Here is a 12639-nt window from a genome sequence, read left to right as displayed (position 1 = left end):
GTTATCATCATGATGTGTTTCAAGGGACAAAGAAAAGGATTGTTTTGCTGTCATTACCTGATATGTTGAATTTCTATAAGGACAAGCATTATCAACATCTCTTACGTGTTCTTAATTAGAAGCAAGGCCGTATGCAGAGGGGGGTTAGGCGGTTTGTGCCCCCCCCCTCCAAAAAAAGAGGTCCGACTAATAAAATAAAACAAAAATGCATATAGATAAATTTTTTGTGCTTTTTTAAAGTTTTATGCACCCCCCCCCCAAACAAAATTCTGGCTACAACCCTGAGTAGAGTGATTCAAATTTCTAGTTAAGAGCCTTGCTGTAGATAAGGCTACATTATATATTGATATTGCTTTTGTCATGTAGTATTTCCTTATTGCTCACATCTCTTCTATGGTTGAAGCTGTACTCAATCAATCAATCAATTTATTAATACTAAAAACAAAACAATTACAAACTTAAAGTTTATACAGGCCCAAGAAGCTCAGCTTGTAAAGGGCCAACAAAACAAATAAGACACTATTATAAAGCACATAAAAAAAAAAAAAAGGATCAAGAGACATTTATGAAAATAGGATAATTAACAGGAAACTTAACAAATAACTGAAAAAAAATTATATAAACGAAGAAGAGATTGGAAATTAGGATTAAATAAAAAAAAAAAAAAAAAAAATCAGATAAATATATTGAATGAAAAAAAAGACAAATAAATGTGGATGGAATGCAAAAAAAAAGAAGAAAAAAGGGGGGAAAATACTATACTGGAAATACCCAGTGAGAAAGTGCCTTTGCAGAAAGAGAAAGAGGGACATGAGGAGGGATGGAGTTCCATAGTAAAATAGATTGACAAACAGGAGACCTCTGACCTGCTGTCGATGATCGCTTAGGTAAAATGAACCTGCGATAAGAGCTACGTAAAAAAGAAGAGTACCTACCTGAGCCTGACAGAAAGAAAAACTGCTGCAGAGATGGTGGAAGTGTACCTAGAAAAGCAGAATGTGCTAAATAAAGGTAACTTTTACCCACAATACGATCCAGCGGAGCTATTCTAGTATCATTATAAAGATCAGAGGAAGGGTAAAAACGAGGCCATTTGACAAGCACCAATCTTTTACTTTATCAAGAAGACCTTGAGCTAGGGAAGTGGCAGATGGCAGGTCCACTGCAGCAATGAAAAAGTTACTGTCATCAGCAAATAGAATAGGGTGCACAAGGGGATGAAGACCATCAACAAGATCATTAATATAAATTAAAAACAAAAGTGGTCCTAGCACAGAGCCCTGTGGGACACCTTTCAAAACAGGCAAGGAAGAGGAAGAAGTACCATTAACCGAAAAATACTGAGATCTCCTTGAGAGGTTAGACCTAAACCATACAAGTGGGACTCCATGCACTCCAAATGAAGATAATTTAGACAAAAGAACAGAGTGAACGACCATATCAAATGCCTTTGAAAAGTCAAGAAATGGACCCAAAACACACAAGCCCTTGTCAAGGTTAACACGCACAAACTCTGTTGCATCTGAAAGTGCAGGCAAGGTAGAAAAATTGGTACGAAAGCCATACTGATAGTTAGTTATGAGAAAATTTCCTGCAGTCGTATTAGTACTAAATACAAATGAAGAGAGTCTACAATACACTACTTTTTCAACAACCTTAGAAATTACAGGAAGGAGAGAAACAGGTCTATAATTTGAAATTAGAGACGAATCACCTTTTTTAAACAAAGATACAGCATTAGTAACCTTAAATAAATGAGGAAAAACACCAGAAGAAAGAGAGAGGTTAGTTATGTGTGAGATAGGGTTAGAAACAAACTGACCAATTTTTTTAAGAACATTACAGCTCAAACCAAAACCATCAACTGAACGGCTACTTGAAAGCTGAGATATAATGTTAGAAATTTCGGTATCACTGTATGGAAAAAGGAAAAATGACTTTTCTGCTAAGGGAAAACTACTTACTCTGCTGTAGGGTGGATTAGGAACTGAAGGAAGTGAAGTGAAATACGAATTGAAGGCGCTCGCTTAATATTTTTCGGCCGCGGACGATATACCACATTTTCAGGAGCGACAAGGGGGGGGGGGGGACGAATTGATTTTCTTACGGCAAAGAGCTTCATTAACTACAGTCCAAACCTTTCGCAAATTACCCTTACACTCATTAATTCGACGCGAAAAATATAGCTTTTTGGCGGCACGTACTGAAGAAGTAAGCACATTTTTATAAAGTTTATACTTCAAAAGATTATCCTGTGTCTTACTTTTACATGCAGCCTTGAACAGAGAAGCCTTCATATGTGTAGCATTGATCATACTTCTAGACATCCATGGGCATTTGGGTATAGAATTCCTTGGCCTCTTTCTTAAAGGAAAAGGCTTATCCAAAAGAGCTCCCATACGATACAAAAATAAACTCGTTGAACATTCAACATCATTAGCTTCAAGAACACTAGACCAATCATTACTCTGAAGACTATGTATTAAATTATAAATTTCTTTATCTGTGGAAGTTCTAAAAGAAGACTCACCCTGCTCATCCACAGCAATCTCAGTTTGAGGCACAAAAAGTGAAACATAAATAGGGAAGTGATCAGAAAGATCAGTGAAAAAAATACCAGAAGTAAACTTCAAATTAGAAGAATGATAAATGAAAATATTGTCTATTAAAGTGGCAGAATTTCTAGTAGGGTCAACAGGAGAAGGAAAAAAATTTGAAGGAAGTAGACCAGCAGAAGAAAGCACATCAAAGAGATGATCACATATGGTCAGATATAATTTTACAGAGACGTTGTTCAAGAGTTTTTAAAACCCATTTTAATGTCATATTTGTGTTTTCTTTGAATAGGAGGGGTTGGGGAGAGAATTGAACTTCGTTATGTGGTTAGTAGGTTTCTAAAGCTCTGCAGTTATTGGGGTGACAGTAATTATTCAGTCAGTTACCAGTTCCAGTCATATTTAGTCATAAACCAATTATCCAGTCAGTTATTTATGTGATATTTCCTGAATGACTTGCTGAGTTTGCAGACAAACAATTAGGAATTTCGTGATCCATTTAGTCATGGGCCGACCCAACCATTTTGGCCACCACTTTCATCTGAGATGTTTTCCCTGAAACAAACTCCCCCTGAAAACTCCCTTAACCCCCCCTCCTGAAAAAACTCAACTCTCTCAAAAATTGAATACACAATCAAAATTTTTACATAACTTAATTCAGATAATTCAGGTTTTTGTTTGGATTATTGCCTTTTTTCAAAACATCGCTTTTTTGTTGCATTTGAATGCACGGTCTTTAAGCTATTCAACCCCCTCCCCTTATTTAGGTCTTTAACCCCCCCCCCCCACCTCCCCTCCATTTGGTAGCAACCTTACCCTGAGATAATTGTTGAGAAAGACTTGAAGGTTTTATCTACTGTAAAATCTTTCACTGCATGACTAGAGGACAAAAGGCACAGTCTCAACATCTTGACACGTTTGTAGTAAGAAAACAAGCATAAATGTAAAAAAAAAAAAAAATCCTAAGAAAATAAATTTTGAACTTATTTGAATATAAATTTTGAACTTAGGCCAGAACATAATTTGCACTTTACTGAAAAAATATGAATGTTTTTACTTTTATAACTTTAATAAATCAAATAATATTAACATTTTGATTACTAAATATCAGTATATGTATATTAAACTGACAATGCACATTCATTTGTATTTTTACAGTAAAGTGCAAATTTTGTTGTGGCCTTGGGAAGGCATAGGGGTCTTGCGCCCAACTTTTGTTAATTTCTGCTCGTTTTCAGTTTGACTCGGTTAATTCTTGTAATTTCTGTTCGTTTTGGGTTTCATTTATTTATCAATGCTGAATTGTGGTAGTTTCATGCTTGTTAGATTATTTGATTTTAGTTTTGCTCATTTTTTGTTTAATGGAGTTCTTTACTTTTCTTTGAAAAACTTATTTTGTGGAAAAAGTTTTTTTTTTAATTAATTTATTTTCGTTTTATATTGACATAGTCTTTTCAGGAAAAAAGAAAATAATACTTTAAATCTTTTCGTTTTTTAAGACTTTATAGTTTGGCCTGCTATTTGTATGCCAGAGAAAATTTTTCAGCAATTTTTAACAGCATACACCCTTTTAAAAATCTGGACACAAATAGTACTGTTTTATTTAGTTCCAGAACTCCTCTAGTTGATCTGTGATGGAAAACTTAATACCATTCGCCAAAAAATCTGTTTACTCTCTTTGATAGGTTGGATACACTTACGCTGTATGGAGGTGGTAAAATTTTAAAAGTAGAAGAGGCCCCGAACGTTTGAACATAATACCCTCAGTCGTTCTTGGGACACCGCTGAGATGCCTTATTGGGAATTAGCATTATCATAGTGCATTTTGATTTAATCTTAAGTCAACATTTAGTTTTTAAGCATATAAAAATTGGATTTGAGGAAGACTAAAATCTATTCTATAAATCATATACAACAACTTTCTATATAAACCTTATATTCCCCCAGGGCATAACTTACAGTCCTTGCACTGAGGGCTCTGAGCGGGTTATCAATCTAAAAGACCTAATTTCCAGGACTTTCAACTACGTTGAACCAAATGGGTTTCTCAAAATTTTGATTGGATGTGTTTTGGAAAATGGTGGGCGTGAGAGGGGCGTTAGTCGCTATCCAATCACTTTCAACTATTAAAAAGGCGCTAGCCCTTTCAATTTCCAATTAAATGAGCCTTTTTGAAGTTTCTACGACAACGCTTTCAATAAAAACTTTATATGCCCCCAGAGCATAACTTACAACCCTTGCCCTGAAGGCTGTGGGGGGAGGGGTTGTCATCCTTAAAGACCTAATTTCCAAGACTTTTAACTACGTTGAATCAAATGGCTATCTAAAAATTTTGATTGGATGTGTTTTGAGAAAAGGTGGAAGAGAGAGGGGGGTTAGTTGCCCTCAAATCACTTTTGACTATTAAAAATGGTACTAGTCCTTTGAATTTCAAATCGGATGAGCACATTTTTGAAGTTTTTACGGCAAAGATTTCAATAAAAACCTTAGATGCTCCCAGGGAATAATCTAGAATCCGTCCCCTAAGTGATTTGGGGGAGTGTCCTCCTTGCAAGAATGTTTTCTATCTGAAAACTAACTAACTTGAACAAAATGGTTATTTCTAAATTTTTATTGGATGTATTTGGGGGATAATGGGTGTGGTGAGGGGCTAGTTGCCATCCAATCCCTTTCGACTATTAAAACGGGCACTAGCCTTTGAATTTCCAGTCAAATGAACTTTTATTTAAGCTTCTACGACAACACCTTATTTAAAAACCTTATATACCCCCAGGGCATAACTTAAAACCCTTGCCTGGATAAATGTTCGGGAGTTTCCTACTCGAAAACATATTTTTATCTGTAAATCAACTACACTGAACAAAATGGCTATCACAAAATTTTGATTGGATGTGTTTGGGGGAATGAAGGGCGTGAGGGGGGGGGGGGGCTAGTTGCACTCAAATAACTTTAGTCTATTAAAAAGGGTACAAGCCCTTTGAATTTCCCATCGTAAGAGCCTGTTTTGAAGTTTATACGACACCGCCTTCTATAAAAATCTTATATGCCCCGAGGGCATAACTTAAAACCCTTGCCCTGAGGGTTGTGGGGGAGTATCCCCCTCAAAAATAAATTTTTTATTTGGAAATCAACTAAGTTGTACAAAATTGCTATATCGACATTTTGATGGGTTGTGCTGTGGAGACTGAGGGGCGTGGGGGAGGGGGCTAGTTGCCCTCCAATCACTTTCGACTATTAAAAAGGGACCAGCGCTTTGAATTTCAAATCGAATGAGCCTGTTTTGAAGTTTCTACGACAACGCCTTCTATAAAAACCTAATATACCCCCAGGGCATAACTTAAAACCCTTGCCCTGAGGGTTGTGGGGGAGTGTCCTCCTCAAAAAAATATTTTCTATCTGGAAATCAACCACGCTGGACAAAATGGCTATCTCCAAATTTTGATTGGATGGGTTTGGAGGAATGATGGGCGTGGGGGGGGGGCTAGTTGCCCTCCAATCACTTTTGACTATTAAAACGGGCACTATTCCTTTGAATTTCCAATCGAATGAGCCTTTTTTGAAGTTTCTAGGACAACGCCTTCTATAAAAACCTTATATACACCCAAGACATAACTTAAAACCCTTGTCCCGAGGGTTGTGGGAGAGTGTCCTTCTCAAAAACATATTTTCTATCTGGAAATTCTTTACTCTGAACAAAATGGCTATCTCAACATTTTGATGGGATTTGTTTGGGGGAATGATGGGCGTGGGGGGGGGGCTAATTGCCCTCCAATAACTTTCGACTATTAAAAAGGGCACTAGCCCTTTGAATTTCCAATCGAATGAGCCTTTTTTGAAGTTTGTACGACAATGCCTTCTATAAAAACCTTATATGCCCCCAGGGCATAACTTAAAACCCTTGCCCCGAGGGTTGTGGGGGAGTGTCCTCCACAAAAAGATATTTTCTATCTAGAAATCAACTACGCTGAACAAAATGGCTATCTCAAAATTTTGATTGGATGTATTTGGGGGGAATTATGGGCGTGGTGGTGGGGGGGGGGCTAGTTTCCCTCCAATCACTTTCGACTATTAAAAAGTGCACTAGCCCTTTGAATTTCCAATCGAATGAGTCTTTCTTGAAGTTTCTACGACAACACCTTCTATAAAAACCTTACACGCTCTCAGGGCATAACTTTAAACCCTTGCCCCGTGGGCTATGGGGAAGTTTCCTCCTCAAAAGGATGTTTTCTATCTGGAAATCAACTATGCTGAACAAAATGGCTATCTCAAAATTTTGATTGGATGTATTTGGGGGAATGATGGGCGTGGGGGGGGGGCTTGTTGCCCTCCAATCACTTTTAGCTATTTAAAAGGGCACTAGCCACTCCAATTTCAAATCGAATGAGCCCTTTTCGAAGTTTCTATGACAACTCCTTCGATACGAAGTGCCCGGGTGGAGAAAAAACACAGTGTGCCCACATCGTTCTTTACTTAGGCAGCGCTAGCGCGCTGCCTATGATTGATGAAACGGGTTTACTTTCACTACTTTGAAAACATTCATTCATAAGTACCAGGCAGATTCACACTAAAATGAATTGGTGTGACGAAAGCGATATCGACATCCCGACCTAACATTGCGCTCGAGTGACAATGGTGCCCTTTGTCCAGTGCCCAAGTTACATTAAAAGGCCAGGTCATAATAAGAGCTTCCAATTTGGGAGGTTCAAGGAGGAGTCTTTGACAGTCTTATGACGTCAGGGTACTAGATGTTCCAACGTTCTTACGTATCTACAGTGGTTTAAAAAATTCGATCACCCCACAAATGATTACCAAAAATATGCACAAATATAACAAATGTAACATTTGGAATATTATAACACTTTTTTCAAAGCTTTAAAGAAAAGCAAAAAAGGCTAAATACCCCTAACTACGCTGAAAGCTATTTTAAAAAGAAACTCTTTGGAGATTTCCATGGAAATGACCGTAGCAGAAGCTTTGAGCCTGGGTGGGGATCAAAGAGGAGTCTTTGAGTATTTTGACCACAGGTGACTTATTATTGCGACTTTCTTAAGTTTGGTAATTTTTGTGAGTATTTGAAAATCAAAGCTTAAACTCAATAACTGATACTAAGTGTCCTAAGATTTTGCTTGCATTAAAAATGACGAACTAGGATGGAAATCTCCACTTCTTCCTGGTGCTACTTCAGTCTGCATCTTATTTCAATCAATTACATTTAAAACGGATGACCTTTTCATTTTTTATCTAATCAAATAACAGGCACTTAATTCTTCTTCTTACCGAATAAACCATTAGGTGTTTTTTGTTTCATTGTAATTGAAGTGTTCTCATGTGAAGTATTCATCATGTATTTTTCAATTTGGTAAATTTACTCCTTTTAGATGCAGTTTATAATTTGACTGATATTAGGTATTTATCAATTTATAATTTGGAATGAATAAAAAAAACTTTAAAATGTATTTTTTAAATTGTTATTAAAAACCAGTTGTTTTTCATGTTGCATCTCGGTCTTTCTCGATGCAGTCTTTCTCGCGTGACTACCGGATTCTAAACAAGTACCCTTGTGTATTATCCAAAACACACTCAAGAATTGAAGTTAGGTAAATCATAATGAAATATATCAAAACATGATAAAACTAAAAGACTCTTGTAACAAAATTATGGAAACTACAACAGATAATTATGGAAAGCAGGCTATCCAGAGCGCATCATATTGAATAACTACCCAACTCTATATATTAAACATTTAATTAAAATATACCGAAATCATAGTTTTTCTCACTAAGACTAAGCTAATTATAACCAACTGAAGACAAACAATCCAGTTCTTCTCAGATCTAAAAGACCAAACTTCTTGAGTGTGCTTTGGATAATAGACAAGTACCACAAATTTTATCAACTGAAAGTAAGGAGCAACATTAAAACTTAAAACAAACAGAAATTATTTTGTATATGAGGGGGAGGGGCTGTCTCCTCTTCAGTGCTTCGCTGTTTTTTTTTAGCTCTTGAAAAAGACTTCAGGAGTCGTCCTTAAAGAGTTGGAAGCAAAATGTCAAATTTTATGTCAAACTTTTAATGTCAAACTTTAGCATAAAGAATAAGGTATTGAGGAGAGGGCATCCCCCTCATGCATGAAATAATTTCTGCTCGTTTTAATGTTGCTCCTTAGTTTAAGTTGAATTTTTTTTCTGATTATTTTCCAAATAATCCCGGGAAATCTGCCTTCCCTCCATAGAAAATTTATCCGTGGAAAGCGTAAAATACCCCTCCACCCGGACAACTCCATCCTTGCTGAAATTTCTTGTTGACAATTCCACCTGAAAAGTTCTCCTTGTCCTACTTTCATTTGAAAAGAATTGTTTTTCATTTAGTTTCTTATCACTTTTCAAGTCATGCCGGAAATACCCGCCTCTATAGAACAGTGTTACTCCCGTTATAAATTCTTTTTCTTCCATGGAGAATTTCTTCCGTGGAATACTCCGCGACGGAAAATTTCTCCTGCTGAATATTCCTCCATGGAATATTCCTCCTGAGGAAAGTCCCCCCCATAGAAAATTTTTCTAGACAATTTCAACTATCTTTTTTGCTTTTTAAATGCATACAAATGAGACGTCATTCACATGAAAAATATTTTCTTTTCAAAAATAATTCAGGCTCTAAAGTTGGCTGTAGTCATTCGGTGAATTTCCCATCCATTACCCACCGAAATGTTGCCACGCCCCACCGATGGGGCCTGCACCCCACGCTGGTAATCACGGATCTAAGCCTCTGTATGACAAGATTTAGGTTGAATTACTTTCAGTCTGTTTATCAGGCTAAAAGCGTATAAAGTATTCTTTGACTTACATTTCTTCTCATGCTATTGTTCATTCTAGCCCGATTAACAGCAAAATCCAAACTGTCTATTAACTCTTCCAAGTCACTTTTATCACATTTTCTGTGGGTGAATGACATTTTGGTTTTTTTTTCTGTTTTCCAAGTTTCTAGATTTAGAGCACCAATTTAATCTCAACTTGAGATTTGCTGTATCCAACTCGGACTGCGGTGTTCATAATTTTGTAAACAAGGGTTAATAGGTTTTGTAAATAAGAAAGGGTTGAATACGTCACTAAACCGGATTGAACCAACACCCCTTGTCTTGGTCTATCTCGGCTACACATCTGACAATAAGCGAAAGATTGTAGTGTGGTTTTTTCTTCGTTCTGTAAAAAAAACCGCAAATACTGGCATTTACCGCAATGTCTCAATATAAGCGTGGCTCAGTCATGCTAATTCACGAAAATGCTGAGGGTGGACGCAAACTGTATTTTTAAAAATTTAAGGGGGGGGGGTTATTTATTCGATTTTTTCCTCTTAATATATCATAAAAAGCGTATTTCAATGAAAGTACTCGAAAAAATTTTAGGTACTTATCAGTTATATAATAAACAGTCGAAAAGTGAAGTATAGTTAATGCTAATGAAATGAAGTAAAATACGATGAAAAGATAATAATTTAGTAACAAAATTATGAAAACTACCATACAGAATTGCCACCCAGAGCGCAGTATATTAAATACGTAACCTAACCTTTTTTTTGCCCCTCGACCCCAAAAAACCTATTCAGAAATGTTGTTCACGGAGTGAGAAACCCCTGTTTGCCTAGCCAGCCAAAGGAATGGTCTTGTTAAAGAAGTTGCTTGACTAGTTTTTGTCTTAGCCTGTGAGCGCGTCACAAATTTTCGAGTGTTTATTATATAACCGATAAGTACCAAATTTCAAAATACATGGGGAGGCACCCCCTGCCACCCTAGTTGGTGCCACAGGTGGAGCTTAAGTATCAGTGCGAACCAAGTCCACCTCAACATTTTCAATTTTTTTGCGCCTCTATGAGCTGATCTCTAGCTTGCAGAATGACTGGGATATTTCAGCAGTTAACTAAAATTTCTTATTTCTTGTTGATCATCAAAATGATCAATACGGTTATCATCATGACCGGTCATCATACGGTCATCATCATGATCTAGACGGTCAATCATTTTGATCAAAAGCTTCCATCAATCGATTGATTCAAGCATGATTGACCGTCTAGGAACCTGTTTGGCGCTTGAGTCCAGCGTTTGATGGTGATTGTTAGAAAGTTTGAATGACTCAATCGGTTGACGAGGGTGATTGACCGTCTGGACGAGTTTCGTTCAAATATTGCGTCAGTCACGCGCCAACAATAATGGAAGATATACTGGAAATATATTTTTTGCAAAGTCTCCTCCGCTATTTTTAAATATGAACCCATTTGGCAACTGAACCACTGAATTAATAGGCTCTGCATTTTTTAGTTAGCTAATTGTAAATTGCTTTATTTTCAATTTTCCAGGGGCCGTCATGAAGGCCGGCAGCTACCATTTGTCAAGAAGAAAAGTAGCTTCAAGAAGAATTTTTCATCAGATGATTTTCTGTCCTCATCTCAGCCTTTGAGTCAATCACTTCTGAGTAATCGGGAAGACGTTGCTTCACCAGATTTTCTGGACTCGCAGGTAAGGGATTTATTCCTGTTACTGTTTCCGTCTCTTTGCAGTATTGCCAGAAGCTATAATGCTGGAGACTCATACTCCATCCCACGCAGCTTATTACTGTTAGACTAACTCCTTCATAATTTCGTCTAATTCTATTTTGGGTGGTAATTTCTGTTCGAAGGTGCCTTCTTTTCTTCTTTTCTTTCTTCTTTTCTTGGGGGAGGAGGAGGATTCTAATCATACATGTGACTTCTGTTTAAAACCTATAGGTGACTTCTGTTTAAAATAAACAGCCGAGGAAAAAAGAACAAAGGACATTAGACCCCCTTATATTATTGCCCCTCCCCTAGATTTTAAAACACACCTTTTTGTTATTTTTATTCAAAAATATTGTTTTGGCACTTGTATGATATATCCCCTACCTAATATTCTTCTAATATGACGCTCAATCATAATGAAATATACTTAAGTATGATAAAAATATAATACTTTAGAAACAAATTTGGACTATATATTTGTACCGTAGGGGGTGGGGGGGGTAAAGTATAGTGGGTCTGCAAGTCTAATGTCTTAGGTACAATTATTATACATATTACAAGAATATAACAAACATGTTTTAAACAAACAACCGAGGAAAAAAGAACAAGGGACATTAGACACCCTTATATTATTTCCCCCGCCCCTATATTTTAAGACACACCTTTTTTGCTATCTTTATTCAAAAATATAGTTTTGGTACTTGTGTGATATACCCCCTACCTAATATTTTTCTAATACGTTTCTCTGACGCTCAATCGTAATGAAATATACCTAAGTATAATAAAAATATAATACTTTAGAAACAAATTTGGGTTATATATTTGTACATTAGAGGGGGGGGGGGTAAAGTATAGTTGGTCTGCATGCCTAATGTTTTAAGTACAATTATTCTGCATATTATGCAGTATCAATTGTTTTATAACTTCACAATGTCCAAATATTTTACACCCCCCTAATGTGCACCGGTTCTGCAATGCGTCAATGAATGAACAACTTGAGCGGTAGGTGGTTTATCATAAAAGTACCATTGTTTTTGGTATTTTCTCTGATAAAGTTGAAAAAAGACTAAATCACCCCAACCCATAAATTTCGAAAAATACATTCTGCCCTCTACCCTCATATTTTCATGAATTTTCACCACTGGGCTTCGAGATGTGGTCAGTCTAATTTTTGTATTAATGACCCAAAACTCCGAATATTATTGCATTTGATAGAAGAAGCTGTAACGAATAAAAAAAAAAAAAAAAAAAAAAAAAAAAAAAAAAAAAAAAAATGCTTTAATTATCTTGTGGTACAAACGGGACATGGTAAAGCGTATTGGAACAATTTTATGAATCATATTTTGTTTAATAGGATGGATTTAATAGGTTCAAAATTATAGCAATTTCAGTATTCGAGAAAAAGAAATACCACATTTCAGAAAAAGATAAAACTTCTAATTGTTATTAAAGCAAAACAATGCATGTATTTGCAGATTCTCAGTGTAAATGCGCTCCGAAAAAGGCACGAAGGTTTGCTAGATGTTTTCCAGAGAGATTGTCTATCGATAGTTTTGGG

At 36.4% G+C, this 12639-nt stretch overlaps 2 protein-coding genes across 3 annotated transcripts in view; one reads left to right on the top strand and one right to left on the bottom strand.

Moving 5' to 3' along the window:
- Positions 1-9506, bottom strand: part of Prestin (solute carrier family 26 member prestin) — a 145144-nt gene extending 135638 nt beyond the window's left edge. The window contains exon 1 of the mRNA XM_089106284.1: positions 9399-9506. Within this exon, the coding sequence (XP_088962410.1) occupies positions 9399-9506 (108 nt within the window). The remainder of the gene's footprint in view (positions 1-9398) is intronic.
- LOC148939747 (uncharacterized) overlaps positions 1-12639 on the top strand; it is a 241434-nt gene that overhangs the window by 6895 nt on the left and 221900 nt on the right. For both annotated transcript variants that reach the window (XM_089106283.1, XM_089106282.1), the window contains exon 2: positions 10905-11064. In XM_089106283.1, the coding sequence (XP_088962409.1) occupies positions 10905-11064 (160 nt within the window). The remainder of the gene's footprint in view (positions 1-10904; positions 11065-12639) is intronic.

Source organism: Artemia sp. Qi Xiang Cuo, chromosome 20 (genome assembly GCF_049724085.1).
Source record: "Artemia sp. Qi Xiang Cuo chromosome 20, ASM4972408v1, whole genome shotgun sequence".
In the NCBI taxonomy this organism is placed as follows: Eukaryota; Metazoa; Arthropoda; class Branchiopoda; order Anostraca; family Artemiidae; genus Artemia; species Artemia sp. Qi Xiang Cuo.
Note: the sequence above shows the minus strand (reverse complement) of the source record. Positions and strands in the feature narration are given on the sequence as shown.